General features: G+C 41.1%; 1 protein-coding gene across 3 annotated transcripts in view; it reads right to left on the reverse strand.

The window, feature by feature from the left end:
- The window catches only part of KMT2A (lysine methyltransferase 2A), a 90,401-nt gene that overhangs the window by 20,096 nt on the left and 52,954 nt on the right, over positions 1 to 17,351 (reverse strand). For 2 of the 3 annotated variants that reach the window (XM_030828994.1, XM_030828992.1), the window contains 16 exons: positions 16,761 to 16,856; positions 16,399 to 16,519; positions 15,338 to 15,451; positions 14,718 to 14,902; positions 13,412 to 13,585; positions 12,232 to 12,342; positions 11,863 to 11,936; positions 10,742 to 10,935; positions 10,270 to 10,376; positions 8,596 to 8,733; positions 8,170 to 8,328; positions 7,274 to 7,391; positions 6,784 to 6,862; positions 5,555 to 5,715; positions 4,836 to 5,021; positions 40 to 4,288 (listed from right to left, as the gene is read on the reverse strand). In XM_030828994.1, the coding sequence (XP_030684854.1) occupies positions 40 to 4,288; positions 4,836 to 5,021; positions 5,555 to 5,715; positions 6,784 to 6,862; positions 7,274 to 7,391; positions 8,170 to 8,328; positions 8,596 to 8,733; positions 10,270 to 10,376; positions 10,742 to 10,935; positions 11,863 to 11,936; positions 12,232 to 12,342; positions 13,412 to 13,585; positions 14,718 to 14,902; positions 15,338 to 15,451; positions 16,399 to 16,519; positions 16,761 to 16,856 (6,266 nt within the window). Of the gene's footprint in view, positions 1 to 39; positions 4,289 to 4,835; positions 5,022 to 5,554; positions 5,716 to 6,783; positions 6,863 to 7,273; positions 7,392 to 8,169; positions 8,329 to 8,595; positions 8,734 to 10,269; positions 10,377 to 10,741; positions 10,936 to 11,862; positions 11,937 to 12,231; positions 12,343 to 13,411; positions 13,586 to 14,717; positions 14,903 to 15,328; positions 15,452 to 16,398; positions 16,520 to 16,760; positions 16,857 to 17,351 lie in introns of all 3 variants that reach the window. The other variant, XM_030828993.1, reaches the window with a different exon arrangement.

The following is a 17,351-nucleotide window of genomic DNA, read 5'->3' on the forward strand; positions in this document are numbered from 1 at the left end:
TCCCACAGACCCAGCCTAGCTAGTATTTGGATCTCTCACCCTGTGCCTGAGGTCAGGGACGTTGTTTCTTGGTCTGGAATGTGTGCTTCAGAAGAACTGGTCCGCAAATGGGAAACTTTGTGCTTCTTGCCATTCCCTTTGTCTAGAGGCAGCTGAAACCGTTTGGTTTTTGGTTTGGGTTTAGTGGGACCTGGCACTGAAGGGCTTGCTGACCGCTGTCCGGAAGATGGAGAGGATGGAGAACCCCCAGGAGAGGTGGAGCTGGCTTGCACAGCTGAGGATAAAGCCTTGTTCTGCTCCAGCCCCACGCTATTAGGAGCGTCTACCGTCTGGGTAAAGTTGGATACCTGGGGCCCTGAAGCAGAATCAAGATCACGCTGGGAAGAATGAATCCCAGTTTTGCTGGCAAGGAGCTGGTTCACATGCTGAAGCTGATAGTGTTCATCTGCTTCCCCAGAAGGTGAAGCGGCTGTTATGCCCGTAGTCTGAATGGAGGGGAGCACACAGATGCTAGATGCCGCTGTCATTGCAGCAGTAGAGGGGGTCTGTGATGTCCCCAGTTGTGGAAACATTCCTGAACTTGGCGGTAAAGCCACAGGCTGGTCCTGAATCCCCAGGCTCTGCTGGCTAGCTTTGATTAAAAGATTGCTTATTGAGCCAATATCGGGGCTACCAAGCAACCTTGGGTTGGTTAAGGTGACATGTCCTGGAACTGACGCACTACTTGTAGGGGTTGTGGTAGTTTGCATGGATACAACATTCAAGACAGAGGAACTGGATGCCAAGCCAGACACAGACCCTGATGTGAGGTGGCTAGTATCCTGGCTTATTGTTGATGTGCCCGCCGCTGTGGCAGCAGTTCCTCCCACACTCTGTGGTAACAGGGGTGCCGGTTCAAAATACATGATGCTAGATTTAGATCTTTTTATGATGTTGGGGACAGTTCGGTGAGATGAAGTATTAAGTGACCCCAAATCTAACAGATTGGGATGATTAGGAAGCTGGGAGGGTGTGAAGTTAATCAATGTCATATTAGAAACCACATCGGAAGGGGCAATGTTTGAAGGGGTACTAGAGGGAGCAAGTTTTTTATTCTTTCGGGTCTGTAGACGAGATATGGGTCTTTTCTTGAGTCCAGAGGATGGAGTGGCTACTGTGGTACTGAGGTCTGTCCTCTGGCTGGATTCTGAAACCAAAAGTTGGGGATCTGGAGGAGGCTGAACCCCAATAAGCAGGCCTGAAGGAGGACTGCTGATGTTGGGTGGGAAACTACTTTGAGTAGCTGCAGGGAAGGAATGTAAGTGCTGGTGATGAGACATGGGTAGCAATCCTTTGCTAGCAGAAGGGAACAAAGATTGAGAAGTTGGCAAGCTTGGATTTAGTCCTGTGGTGAGGGTGAGACCACTTCCCATGGGCCCCAGTACTGAAGTATTTGTCTCCATCACACTGGGTGTAGAACTAACGGAAGAGGTCAATTGGATTTTTTGGGTCACTCCATTTGGAAGAGTTTGGAGAACATAAAGTGGCTGCATGTTCTGGTTAACAACTATGAGTTTCTCAGTGGCTGGCTTCAGGTGGGGTGGAGTGGTCTGGACAGCTGCATTGGAAATCTGAGACGGGCCAGGACTATCAGTAGAATTGGGCACATACTTCTGGTTCTGGATAGGAACAGTTGGGGAAACAGGTACCTGAAGGCCAGGGGTGCTACTGTTTCTAGTTAAATCCTGATTGTTGCCATGACCTTGCTCTACTGAACCACAAGGAGGGCTAGAGATGTGGTCTGCATCCATGTGCCCTTGGATAAAATGATCAGGAGTCATGTGGCCTTCAGGAGTTGGATCTACTCCTGGGCTCAGCAGTGCTGGGTCACCTTCAGAGGAGGCTACAGATTTTTCTGTGATGGTTACTCTCTTCTCCCCTGAGTCTGAGATAACAGCTAGTCTACTGGGATTCTGGCTGGGGACAGTGGGACTCCGGGTGGTCAAGACAGACAGATCAGATGGTAGCTCTAGAGGCAACTCAAACTGTTCCTCTGCTGAGATAGAGGAAGAGACACTACTATCCACAGGTTCTGTTGTAGGCAGCTGTTGAGAAAATACTTCAAAAAGACCCATGTCTTTTTCACGATTACTGTCAAGACCCAAACCTTCACCAAGATTCAGGAGTTCTGATGAAGATGACTCTGGGCTCTCACCCAAAGCCTGCATGGATGGAGTATTCTTTAGTACAAAGTCCATAATGTCTGAAGGCAGGATATTCCCACAGTCATCACTGTTGTTATTGTCTGAATCTGATTTCAGGAGCTCAGTATTATAGGTGTCCAGTAAATTTTTGTCGGAGGGGGTACTTGTGTGGACTCTGCGGCTTGACTCCAATGAGCTGAGCTGAGCTTCCAAGGAATCCTGTCCCTGTGTTTTAACTCTGCTTACAGAATGGCAGTTATCCATCTTTGGCTCATTTTTGTGGCCAACAGAACTCTTAATGACATGTTCTTTCTCCCCAGCATCTTCAGGTCGATCAATCTTTAAGTTCTCTGTTCCATTTTCTTTACCATTTCTTTTTGGAATCTGGCTGCTTTTCCTTGTTGTGGCTGTGACACTAGTATCACTCTCTGTCCCATCATCAACACCATCCAACTGTGAGATTTTTGGAAGATCACACTGTTCCTCCTCCCGAAATAAATTATGGGATGCCAGTCGCTCCTCTCCACCTGAAGAAATCACTGTTCTAGTGAAGTTGTAATAGTATAAGTCGTCTTCATCTGAAGTGCTTAAGTCATCAGCCCCATCCACCTGTCCTTCAGCTGATCTCTTGCCTCGCTTCTTCCCAGTTGAGCTGCTGTAGAATGGAATGTCTTCTTCACCATAGGATCTTACCCCATAGAGTGGGGTAAGCCCAAAGAACATGTTAGAACGTGCACGGGCACTGCGACGGGGATACCTCCTTTTAAAAGAGCCATCCTCCTGAGGTTTGGGGCCATCTGGAAGCATTAGGTTTCTGTCCTGTACTGGAAGATTCTGATAGTTGTTACTTTGAGAATCCTGGCATGAGGTATTATTGGGGCTTGGTTGGGCCACTGGACCATCTCCTGGATTTTCAGAGGCTGAAATTGGTTCTGTGGGAGATGTTGACTCTATTTGCAAAGGGGAAGCAGGACTACTTTCTTTCAGGGCATTTTTGGATTGACTCTCATTTTCCATTTTTAGAGGTGTCAGTGTCACTTTGACTGTGCGTTTCCGTGGTGCCTGTAATTCTTTGGCAGATCCTTCTACTTGCATGGGTGGAGCTTTGGGGACTCCTGGCATAGAAAGGCCTTTATCACCAGTCTTATCAGAAGAAACACTGTTACATGGTCGCTGGCCCATATACTCAGGAGTCAAAACCTCATCCATAAACTCTGGCTTCAAGTTTCCTTCCTCACCAGTTGTCACCTGACCAGGTTCCAAAAAAGATTTACTGGAATGCTTTTCTTTGAAAGTTTCTTTACAAGATTTTTTCCCTTTCTGTCTCCTATCTCTGGAACTAGATCCCATATGTTCATTGATAATGGATGATCTGTTGCTCATTCCAGATAGCTTCAAGGTTTTGACTTCAGTATCTTCATCTGGAGAGGGGTTTGCTGATTGGGTAGAATCTGTGTGTTGGTCTCGATCATTCCTTTGCCCTCTCAAATGGAGGTGTGGGAAGGAGAGGGCCTCTTTAGAAGAAAACGACACTGAAGAGGGTTCAGCAAAGGAGCCGATTTTACTAACATTCAGTTCTCTAGATGTTGTGTTATGAATCTGTGGGGCCAGTTTAGGAATTCCAGGGTAAGCCACATTATGTGCAGATCCCTCTGAGCTCTTGGAACTCAGCACTTTGGTCTTCTCCCCCTTTAAAGAGGAGCTCTTGGACGCCAAGTCTGAAGCACTGGACTGCTTCATTTCTGAAGATGAAGATCCATCCAAGTGACTGTTTTTATTGCCTACAGTAACCACTGTCCTTTGCAAATTTGAAGAGGTGGAAGTGTTTTGTCCTAAACTAGTACTTGAATTCAGTGGCCCTAAGACATGATCAACTGCTTTGGCACTTGATTCAAGATCAGTAGCGGTCCCAATGGTGGAGACTGAGGAAACATTACTCCTAGAGTAAGTATTCCCAGTTCTCATTGGAGACATTATCCGGAGTTTGGACCGCTGGGGTGATAAGGAAGAGGTACTGTGACGCCTGGAGCCAATGCTTCGAAGTCCAGAGGAGAGTAAAGGATCACCTACTGTGACTATTTCATGAGTAGTTGGGGTAGGACTTCCTAAACAAGAGAGAAAAAGTAATAAATGCTATTGTAGATAGAACAAATGTGTAGAAGTCACTGGTTTCAATGATTTGACTATATATATATATATATTTATAGGTAACTGGAAATCTACATTTTCTAATTATTTATTTATTATTTATTTTTTTGAGACAGTGTCTCACTCTGTCACCCAGGCTGGAGTGCAGTGGTGCGATCTTGGCTTACTGCAACCTCCGCCTACTGGGTTCCAGCGATTCTCCTGCCTTAGCCTCCCAGGTAGCTGGGATTACAGGCATGCGCCACCACACCCGGCTAATTTTTGAATTTTTCGTAGAGATAGGGTTTCACCATGTTGGCCAGGCTGGTCTTGAACTCCTGACCTCAGGTGGTCCACCTGCCCTGGCCTCCCGAAGTGCTAGGATTACAGGTTTGAGCCACCTCACCCACCCGGAATCTACATTTTCAATCAGTAAAAGTCACCAAGATAAAGTTGCCTGAAAGAATTACAAATTAGTCTTTGGGCTGATCTTCTTAGGTCAAGTAGGTCAATAAAGTCTTTTACCTGCTGAAGGCAACGGTCGACAGCCAGGGGATCTCTGTGTTGGAGAATAACTGGGTGTTCGAATCCTGGGGACCTTTGAGATGACATGATAATAACAGGAGCCAGAGGTTTGTGAATGAGGAGGTCGATCTGGTGATGGAGGACTTATAATTTCAGCTGTGTTTTGACTCTCTTTTGATGAACTTTCTGTGGCAGGAAATAAAAATTCTTAACTAAAAAAGCCCAATTAAAATATCAAACAAATTAACCAATAAAAAGTCAGCTATCAGGTAAATGCAAAACTAGAAGCAAATGAGACTTCCCAAGTAAATGACTTTTCCCCCAGCTTTCAATCATAGTACTCCCTAAATTGAATTCAAGTTCCAAGTTCTATCCCATCTTTTTTTTTTTTTTTTTTTGAGACACAGTCTCAGTCTGTCACCCAGGCTGGATTGCAGTGGCATGATCTTGGCTGATTGCAACCTCTGCCTCCCTGGTTCAAGTGATTCTTGTGCCTCTGCCTCCCGAGTGGCTGGGATTACTGGGATTACAGGTGCCTGCCACCATGCCTGGCTAATTTTTTTGTATTTTTAGTAGAGATGGGGTTTCACCATGTTGGCCAGGATGTTCTCGAACTCCTGGCCTCAAGTGATTCGCCTGCCTCAGCCTCCCAAAGTGCTGCGATTACAGGCGTGAGCCACTGTGCCCGGCCTCAAGTCCCATCTTGATTCAAGACTAACCTGTAAAAGATGTTGGACTATGGGCAATGGTCCTGTTTTCATCATGTTCAACAGTGCTGTTGATATCTGGCTCTACAACTGGAGGACGGCACTCCACTATCTTGCATGTATATACACAGCGCTTGCGAGCATCTGTGGTGCTCCAGTATACCCTGGAACACCTGGGTAAACAGATTTGGGAAAATCATCATAAGGGAGAGGATAGAAGCAGAAACTAGCATTTTTCAAAACCTCTCTTTATCCTAGGTTCCCTGGTCCTCTTAATTACAGAATTTAGCTTTATTTCATGGGTTCTTAGTATAGATTCCCCTAGTTAGGTTGTTCCAAGCTTTTTGAAGTCCTTGGTTTTTCTTAGCCTCTCAGAAAATAGCCTAAGATCTTTTTTTCTTGTACCATAAGCAGGCACCAAATATAGTAAAATATCCTAAAAGCAAGAGAAAGAAAAATATTAACTATTACGAAAATTAGTTTTGGCCTTCAGGATAGAACTACTGCCTTACAATGTATACAAAGTACGGCCTGAAAATAAAACAAAGGGCAAACCTGAGGTGTTTCCTTTGGGAGAAAAGCCCCATGAGACAAGTGAAATGTAACTGCTTCAAATCTGCTGAATGCTAGTGGAGTCTGGTTTGTGTGAAAAGCTGCCAGCTAAATGTGGAGCACAGACTGTGTCATTGGAATAGGAATACAGAGTAAGTTGGAGCATATATTGCAAAATGAGACACCAACATGGGAGCGGTAGAAGGGGAATTTTGAACTTATATTGTTAGCTTGTTAGACATTTTAACAACTTCATATAGGTAAGATTATAAATTCTTATTGAACAATTTGATCATTATTGTGGGGATTTATAGTTTAGAAGGACTTATAAAATGTAAAGTTGGGAACAGGGCATGAGCTGTTTTGTCCATGAAAACAATCTGCACTTCTGCATGGAGACGAATGGAATTTGGAGGAACCTTAAGAGACTGACCTTGTGTTTTCTACTTAGGTTTTATTTTTAAGTAATTCTGAAATTATGTCAATAATACTTTCCTTCTATAACTGGATTCAGCTAACATAGTCCCAATCTACAAGCAGATGAATCTGAGAACTAGCAAAATAAGTGATCAATTTTTAGTAGCAGTTTAAAGTAGCTAACAAGTATGCCTCCACATTTAATGACCTGCACATGGCTTCAGTGTGTTCAGGTTGTGGGGCTGCTGTCTTCTCTTTATAGTGCTACTTACTGATATCCGATAGGAAAGAGCTTATCTTCACAGTCAGAGAGATCATTTAGAATTCCTAAGCAGTCAATTGTCATAGACCCTGACCAAGGAAAGAAGAACCGATTAGAGAAGATAATGAGCATCATTTTATTTTTTTGAGAGTCTCACTCTGTCGCCCAGGCTGGAATGCAGTGGCGCAATCTCAGCTCACTGCAGCCTCTGCCTCCAGGGTTCAAGTGATTCCTGTGCCTCAGCCTCCCAAGTAGCTGGGATTATAGGGATGCACCACCACTCCCAGCTAATTTTTTTTAGTAGAGACAGGGTTTCACCACATTGGCCAGGCTGGTCTCCAACTCCTGACTTCCAGTGATCTGCCTGCCTCAGCCTCCCAAAGTGCTGGGATTACAGGCGTGAGACACCACACCTGGCTGAGGGTCATTTTATAACTGAGGACCAGAAATTTCCCCAATGATATATACAGCCTTCCCCAATAACCAAGGCTAGGTCATACCAATCATCATGTGGATATTTTCTGGTTCCAAGCCATTGAGAAACTTCCTTCTCAAGCTGATTCCTTCAAAGTCCACAAACACTCTTCTGAAAACTTCAAATCCATTCTCAGGAACCACCTTAAATAAAACCCATGGTAGCTGTTAATAGGCTGTCCCTTTGCACATTATACTCATGATCCTGACTGTCTCAGAGTGGAAGGCACACAGCATATCTCAAAAGCATCTTTCTGTTTCACTTAGCAGGACACTTCTGTATTTCCCAAAAGAGGTGGTGCCTCTAGGAACACCTAGTAGAAAAGCAAAACAGTTTATCATCTTGCTATATTTTTGTCTTTTTCTTTTGAATTTTGAAATAATTCAAAAAGCAACTAAATAAGCCATGAAAAGACTTGAAGGAAACTTAAATGCTAAGCAGAAGAAGCCAGTCTGAAAAGGCTATGTACTATATGATTCCAACTATGTGAAACTCTGCAAATGGCAAGACTATGGAGATAGTAAAAACATCAGTGGTTGCCCAGGGTTGGGGAGAGGCAGGGATGAATAGGCAGAGCACAGAGGATGTTTAAGGCAGCAAAAATACTCCATATGATGCTATAATGGTGGATATATGTCATTATACATTTGTCCAAACCCACAGAATGTACAACACCAAGACTGAATGCTAATGTAAACTACAGGACTCAGGGTGATAACCACGTGTCCAGTGTAGGTTTATCCATTGTAACAAATGCACCACTCTGGTGGGGGATGCTGATCATGGGGGAGGCTGTGCATATGTGGGTGCAGGGGGCATATGGGAAATCTCTGTACCTTCCAGTCAATTTTGCTGTGGACCTAAAACTGCTCTAAAAAATAGTCTGTTTTTTTTTTTTTAAAGCAACTAAAGCTCTCTCACTTCGCCTTTGATCAAATCCCGATGTCGTTGGCAATATACTTTTTTGTCATCCAGAAAGACACAGTTCTTGGCTCGGGAACACATGAAGTGATAGTTGCTGGTGCAGGATGTGAGACAGCAACCCACGGTGGCTCCTGGCTTTTGGCAGAATTCACATCTCTAAAAATCCAAAAAGAACAGAGTCCTATTCAGACTTTCATATGTTTTAAGACGTTTACCATCTCCTCTATAGACTCATCCCATTCTACAGTTCCTATAATTCATTTTATCTATTGGTAGTCTGTTGAATTATGTATATCAATACTTGTTGGCTAACTACCCTGATGGCACTGTGAAAAATATCAGTGAGGCCATATTCACCCACAGGAAGAATATCTGGAAACTGAGAGGGAATCTCTTTCATAAAATTTACCCATAAGGTCTTACCAGCTGCTTGCCCCTGATCACAGCCATATGCACATTCTTTAGTGATCCGTCATCATCTTCAAACACTTCCGCTGACCACAAAGCACAATTTACATGTGTCCACTCATTTTGGCCAATGTATAGCAAACGACCAGCATCCTATAAAATAAAGAGATTTCTTTTTTCCTAAAGAATATAATGTCAAAGGAGGTTTTCCTCGGCATTAGCTTTTCCTCAGTGAAGATAACCTCAAGAAAGCAACTATAATTCTTTAATGTAGGGAGGCACACAGAAATCAGAATTCTTTTTGCAATGTTGCTCTGTTTCCACTTCCTTCTTTTCAAGATTACTTTTTCCATAGACTGAAACTATTTTACAAATCTAGAGAATAAAAAAATGAGCTGGGTATAGTGGTTCACGTCTGTAATCCCAGCACTTTGGGAGGCTGAAGCGGTAGGATCGCTTGAGCCCAAGAGTTTGAGACCAGCCTGGGCAACATAGGGAGACTTTGTCTCAACAAAAACAAACAAAAAAATTAGCCAGGCATGGTGGTGCGCATCTGTGGTCTCAGCTACTCAGGAGGCTGAGGTAGGAGGATCACCTGAGCCCCGGAAGCTGAGATTGCAGTTAACCAAAATCATGCCACTATACTCTAGCCTGGGTGACAGAGCGAGGCCTGGTCTCAAAAGGAAACAAACAAAAAGAGCAATAGGTGGTAAGTTTATAAAAATGTGCAGTGACGTCTATAAACTATATTTCAAAGCCAGTTCTCTCAGACTGTATTTAAAAGCTTTGGCCAGGCACGTTGGCTCATGCCTGTAATCCCACCACTTTGGGATATGAAATGGGTGGATCACCTGAGGTCGGGAGTTCGAGACCAGCCTGACCAACATGGAGAAACCCCGTCTCTACTAAAAATACAAAATTAGCCGGGCATGGTGGCACATGCCTGTAATCCCAGCTACTCGGGAGGCTGAGGCAGGAGAATTGCTTGAACCTAGGAGGCGGAGGTTGTAGTGAGCTGAGATTGCGCCACTGCACTCCAGCCTGGTCAACAAGAGTGAAACTCCATCTCAAAAAAAACAAAAAACAAAAAACAAAAAACTTAAAAAAAAAATTGTAGCTTACTGTGTGTGCCAGGCACTAAATAGAGGCTTTACATAATTTCATTTAATCCTCACAACCACTCCGAGGTAAGCATTATTATCTTCATTTTAAAGATGAAACTGAGGGTCAGAGAGGTTAAACTACTTGCCAAAGTCAGTAAGTAGGCAGTTAAGCACAGAAATGTATTCAGGCAGGCGGCAGAACTCGGGCTCTTAACCATTCTGCTATCCTATATGAAACACAAGCTTTTTAATATGCAACTTAGATTTTATTAACTTTCACAAAATATTCTTGAGGAACTTCCATTAGAAATTACTAGACATCAAGGGTTTAATTTAACGCAAATCAGTCACCTTTTAATCAACAAAATCAGTCATTAAAAAACTCCAAGTGCCATGAACTAAGTGACAAATAAATAAAAGTTACAAATTAATAAGTTATAAGTTATAGGTAAATAAAAGTTATAAATTAGTAAGTTATAAGTAAGTTCATTAAATAAATGGCACCCGGTCATCAAGTATGGACACAAGGACAAACAGTTCTTTTGGAGTATGTATTAACTAGGGCCCTGTGTTGCAAAGTACTTACATTAGCACTGTCATCACCATAAGTCAAACATAATGCACACTGTCTATTGTCTTCTATGCCTGGGGGTGGGTTCAGCTCTGGACTGTCTTCTCGACTCCTATCAGTACCTTGAAAGCCAAAAGACTCCCATCAATACCTTGAGATCCAGTTAAAATTGGCAATACTATGTCTGATTTCAAGGAAAAAAGAAATAATTCAGCTTACATAGCCTACAGCCTATAAAATAACCACTTTTCAAAAAGTGTTCAGTTACGCTATCTCATCATCTATGTTACAATACTCAAGAGTATTTATATCAAGTCCTCATTAACACCTCAAGTGAAGCAAAATTAATGATGGTATTACATTTAAGGATGACCTGAAAATTCCTTTCTGATATCCAAGTATATCTAATTTTAGTGAATTGGATTCACAAAGTCAATCATCTGCATCTAGAGGGAAATGGGTGACGACTCTCCTTTTGGTGGCTTACTCAAAATTGGTGGTGTAGGAGGATGTAGAGGAGTTGGTGAGTCTGGTTCTCCAGGTCCTTTGGGTTTGGGAGCTGGAATGATTTTCTTCATTAAAGGAGGCTGCTCAGTGTGGCTGTTTTCCTCTCGCTCCTGCCACTGAGCATAATTATGGTCAAGTGAAGGTGGAAGCACTGCGTTTGGTAACATCCCACTGCTGAAAATAATTGATTCAACAAGCATTTATTGAACTCCTACAGTATACCTAGAACTGTATAAAATAAATTCTTGATATCACCTGTTGCCCCATGTACGAGCCATTCACAGAATATAAGAACAAGTCACAGCGTTTGAAAATTGCTGAAGTACACAGAACTCAATATTTTAAAAAATATCTCAACATATGACTCTTGGTTAAACTTGCTGAAACAAATGATAACCCTATCAAAAACTCAAAAGAGGCCGGGCGTGGTGGCTCATGCCTGTAATCCCAGCACTTTGGGAGGGTGAGGCAGGCGGATCACCAGGTCAAAAGATCAAGACCATCCTGGCCAAAATGGTGAAACCCAGTCTCTATTAAAATACAAAAATTAGCTGGGCATGGTGGTGCCCGCCTGTTGTCCCAGCTACTTGGGAGGCTGAGGGAGGAGAATCGCTTGAACCAGGGAGGCAGAGGTTGTAGTGAGCCGAGATCACACCACTGCACTCCAGCCTGGCGACAGAACGAGACTCCGTCTCAAAAAAAAAATAAATAAATAAATAAATAAAATCAAAAGAATTTACTGGAATAAAAATTAAAGGTTACATATGGAAAATCAAGAGCAGTACAAAGCACCATTTGAACTATCAGCCAAACAGAACCCATTTATAACAAGGCCAGCTACATGGCTATATCACACATGTATTGTACATTTGTCACAATTAGACCAAGCTCCCTACAATAAAACAAATATAAGAGTAAGGAACAAAAAGGCAATTGCCTATAACAAACATTAAGTGTAGTCCTCAAAACAGCACCGAAAAGGCATTTCAACCAATTCATTTCTAGCATTAAAACCTTTTGGAAAACTGCAATCCAGAAATATGAGAACTCTCAGATTTCTAGCCGATGAAGAGAAAAAAAAGTTATGCTAAATTCACTTACTTGCTTGATACTTTATTTGGCTCCCAAAACCTGGACTTTTTGACACTGAACCATGGAAAAACACGTTCCATTTGCTAAAAGAAAACACAAACAAAATGTAAATATGTAAACATTCATTTAGATGCCACATGAAAAAACTTCAAACCAGCTTCTCTGTTAATACGAGGATAATTTCAGGCCACCAAGGGAAAGATCCATCCACTCTGGCAACCTCACCAAATTCCTCTCAAAGAATCAGAGGATCAAATTAAACCAAAGATGTTTTATACACACGACAAAGCAAAAAATAGAAGAGAACAAGTTCATTGTATTCACAGGGTAATTACTTATAGGTAAGCATTAAAAACATGAATTAGTAATATCATTCACCCGAATGAAGAAGGACTTGACCATGCTGTTGGCTTTTTTAATTTCTGGCTGTCCTCCATCTGAATTAATGGCTGCTTGAATGATCTTCACAATATCATCACTGAACTCCAACTGTATACAAAAACAAAATGTTAATTATTCTTAAAACAGTGTGCTCTTAAAACCATTTCCTCTTCCCTCCCTAATCATCCAGCACAGAGATCCAACAGAAAACTCACACTCTGTTTTAATGTGGTATAATACTCTTTGGCTGAGACCTTTGAGATTCAATTCACAATTAACCTGTGGCAATTAAGAGATGCCAAGCTAATGAGGTAAGAATGCAAACAAATTGGCTGTATCATGATAAATTATCCAAGCAGGTCCACAGTTTTTAATTTGGATTAAATTAAATAAACAGTGGCTCATGCCTGTAATCCCAGCACTTTGGGAGGCTGATATGGGTGGATCACTTAAGGTCAGGAGTTCAAGACCAGCCTAGCCAACATGGTGAAACCCCATCTCTACCAAAAATACAAAATTAGCCAGGCATGGTGGCACATGCCTATGTAATCCCAGCTGCTCGGGAGGCTGAGGCAGGAGAATCACTTGAACACAGGAGGCAGAGGTTGCAGTGAGCCGAGATCCTGTCACTGCACACCAGCCTGGGTAACAGAGCGAGACTCCATCTCAAATAAATAAATAAATAAATAAATAAATAAATAAATAAAAATAAACAACAGAATAGCAAATATAGATCATGAGATAATAACCATTTCCTATACATTATTAAAATCATAAAATTAACAGGCATCTATCTACAAATGAAGACCTTATAAAGAAAGGCACATTATTCATATCTGACCTCAAAAGGGGAGGGAGAACCAATTAATTTCACATTAGCATTTTCCACATCAACAGTTTCTTAGTGCTTCCTCTTAATATAAAAATAATTTTCAGAAAACTGAGATGAAAGCCAAATAAAAGAACTATTTTAAGACATTACCTTCCCTATCATAACCCTTCTTCTGAAACACAAAGCTAAAATAACTCATACATTTTTAGGTATCTAAAGCCACGTGACATTTCTAAATATAATACAAATCATTTTTTAATTTACTTATACTCAGTCTCATGCCCCAAAGATCCAAAGAAGATTTATTGGCACTAGAAATTCTGATGGCTTGCTGTAGAAACATACCACAGATGTGTAATTCCCTTGGTCCATCTTCCTCTTGACTCCTTCTAGATCTAAAGGCTGCTGATCATCCTGTTTGCTGACCTCAGTAAGAACTGGTGGATCAGGTCCTTCGGGGGAGCTGCGGGAAGGTATACTCTCCTCTGTCTCGGGATTTAAGTCTGGAGGCTTGGCAGCCTATTGCCAGGAAAGATATGTTGCTTTTATCTAACACTAAAACCAAGGTGTCCATGCAAATTCTATTAAAATTAATAAAGATGGTACTGAATGATTCATATTGTAAAACCCAAAGAACATGAAAATAATCAGATTTCTCAAATAGAAAAGGAAAGTTAAAAATGAGACTGTTATGTAATAGCTTAGCTAGGCTAACTTAGGAGATTTTCTTGATAATTCCAAACCTAGTATGAAGAAGCTGAAACTGTGTTCAGTTCTTTTTGAGGATAACATAGAAAGCAGCTAATTTTCCTATGCAAAAAATGGAGCTCTATTAAAAGATAAAACAGCAGCTTAGCTCTGAGGTAAAGTGATCCATGTGGTTCTTCTTTTTTTTTTTGAGATGGAGTCTCGCTCTGTCGCCCAGGCTTGAGTGCAGTGGCGCGATCTCGGCTCACTGCAAGCTCCGCCGCCCAGGTTCACGCCATTCTCCTGCCTCAGCCTCCCGAGTAGCTGGGACTACAGGTGCCTGCTACCATGCCCAGCTAATTTTTTGTATTTTTAGTACAGACGGGGTTTCACTGTGTTAGCCAGGATGGTCTCGATCTCCTGACCTCGTGGTCCACCCGCCTTGGCCTCCCGAAGTGCTGGGATTACAGGTGTGAGCCACCGTGCCCGGCCCCGTGCGATTCTTCTAATGACTACTTTATAAATGTGTCAAGTTCACAACTTACATAGACAGAAAGTGTTTTTCCAATTGATTATTGTAACTGTCCCCTAACTACGAATCCTGCCTCCTAGGCTCAGGTGTCTCCAGTCCTTCCTCTCCACTCATTCAGAATAATATTTTTTCTAAGAAGCAACTCTGATCAGGTTACTGTCTTGGGTGAAGTGCTTCACTGGCTCCCTATCACCTTCAGAGTATAAAGTCCAAATTTCTCATTGTAACAGCAAGAACTTTGAAGATACAGCTCCTTCCTATTTCTTACTCTAAAGAAGGTCCTATTCTTGGCTCTAAATATTTTCCTAATGGTTATAGCCAAAACAAGTAACTAAAAATTAAGTGAGGAGAATGAAGTAAAACAAAAGAAAAACACTAGGTAAAAACTACCTAAGAACAAGCTCTCAGAAAAAAAAATGAGACTTGGCCTACCTGCCGGTAGCGTAGCAAATGGCTGGTAGTCCGAGAGTTCAACAAAGCTGTCAGAACTTGCTTCAGAGAAATCTGCAGCTCTTTTTCAAGGGCCAGTCGCCACTCTGCAGGGTGCCGCTCAGTACAGTTCACACAAGTGTAGGCCACACTTTCTGGCAGATTAGATAGAATCTCATACATCTCATCTAAGAAAACAAAAACCTACCATGATGAGGTCCTCTGAAGAATGAGAGAGAGGAAGAAGAGGAAACTATTCCACTGAACTTACTATAAAGCCATATGTTGGGAACCACATTAAGATTCTAATATCCTCATGGATATCACACATATTGATCTCAAAAAGTGGCATTATTAATTAACACAATCCTGAATTTGGTTATTGAGAATCAGCTTATGGAACTCACAAAGGACAGCAAATAAATACTTTAAAGGCATATATTCAAGATAAGTGAGCACAAATGTAATACAATGCTGCTTATTCTAGAGACTAAAAAATAAATTTAGAGATTTCAAATAACAACACAACCATAATTTTAGGTTTAAAGTGCTCTACTGGCTGATAAATGCAGTAGTACCTAGAAAGAAGAAAACTGAAATAAAAAGACTCCAACCTTCTGTACCTGAAAGATTCTCACATTTGGAATGGACCCAGCGATCACACTTTCCACATTGCATCATCTTACTCTCATAGTCATCATCATCATAACATTTGTCACAGAGAGGGCAGAAATTTCCTGAAAGCAAAGCAAAGTTTACAGCAGTGCTTTGGCTCACATACCTGTGTTTTTACAGTCCTTGACTTGTATATACCAATCCAATCTAAATCTACATTCTTCTGGGATCATGAACACCAGCATGGATCTACTGTGGAATGTTCACACATCTGCAGTCTCAAGATTATTCTGAGCCCCAGGAATACTCACAGAAAAGCTTCATATGCTACTAGTTTTCTTTAGTTTACTAGTTTTCACTTATAAAGGTCATGAGGTAGATTTTAAAGATAAAACAATAGAAAAGAATGGAAGAGAGAAGTTTCTCACACATTTGTAAGAAATATTTAAACATTTAAAAGGAAGTGGCAATATGGAAGTCAGAAACAGTACATGTAAGCTTTTTCCTTATTTCTAGGGCATTTACATTAGAGCTTAGAGGAGCACTTCCTAAGATTCAGTACTCTGTATAACCTTCATAAGTTTTCTTTATATACAGAGATCTCCTCTATTATTTTCTACTTAATGAACTTCTTCAAACTGATCTGCTTATCTTATTTAAAACAGTGAACTTTATATGATTATCCTAAGTCAGTAATATAACAGGTTTAATGTATTAGTTATATTAATATTTTTTTCTAATATAACCATTAAAAGAAAATGTTTGGGTAGCAACTAAAATAATGTCTGAAATAATCAAATGTATAATATATATACCACACTTTGGGAAATACTAGCTTACAGGATTTCTTTGTGGTTAGTTATAATGAAAAGTCCCCTTAACACTTCCCATATAAACTAACAAGACATTTCTAGTTGCTAAGTTCTAAACAGGAACTTAGGAAATGTGTCTAAATGGTATCCTTGACATAATGTGTGAGACTTTTTATTTCATTTCGCTAGAGTCTAGTTCACCTCCAGAACACCAAGTACAACCTCCGAAAGCTGGCAAAACTGGCTTTTTTGGGTACCTTTAGCAAAGAGCTTGGCGCAATCATGACACAGTGAGAAATCGTGAGACCACTGTGCATCCCACCCTTTGCCTGGAGTTGTGGATCCACAGCTCTTACAGCGAACACACTTGGTACAGATCTAGAAAAGAAGAAAAGAAATTCAATAGGAATTTCTTGTTTTTAATATGTTTCTTTAACTAAAAAGATCTCAAATGCATCCACTTACAGATTTAATTTCTCTACTGAGATGATTTCCTAGTAATGAGGCAAAAAGATTGTCATACTGACGTCCTCAAGCATAGATATTTGTAATACAAGTTACATAAGCCAAATAGTCACGTGATGGTTCTCTATAAAAGAGCATCATGTGTATAACTCACCCAGACTTTCTTCTTCTTTGTGGGTTTGGTGGGGTAGTTTGGTCCCAGGCACTCAGGGTGATAGCTGTTTCGGCACTTATTACACTCCAGCAGCTGCTGTAAGAAAATATAATGGCAAAAAGATAAGCATCATATTACCTTCACCCAACACCTATTACTTAGCACCCCATTTCACATTTACTGGCAAGTAAGTATAGCACACAATTATAAGTTTAAATTTCCTCATACATTGTTTACTCCCAATTAAAGCATTGAGATTTATTTCCTGCCAAAGGCACTCGGTGATGAGTATTCATATTAGGTAGATTTGACTTATTTTTGGAATTTTATTCAATATCATGTTTTCTGCTATAGTCCCAAAATTAAAACACAAAATAGGCAACTGATTACACCCAATTAAATACTAAAGACAAACTAAGTAAAAAGAGAAATAATATAGATACAAAATCTTAACTGGAAGACAGAAATACAAATCGAAAAAGAAAGCAATACTCTAAGCACAGTCATCCTTGGTTTCCATGGGGGATTGGTTCTAGGACCCCCAGAGGATACCAAAGTCTATGGATACCCAAGTCCCTAGACAAAATGGTG

This window comes from Nomascus leucogenys, chromosome 15 (assembly GCF_006542625.1).
Source record: "Nomascus leucogenys isolate Asia chromosome 15, Asia_NLE_v1, whole genome shotgun sequence".
NCBI classification, from domain to species: domain Eukaryota; kingdom Metazoa; phylum Chordata; class Mammalia; order Primates; family Hylobatidae; genus Nomascus; species Nomascus leucogenys.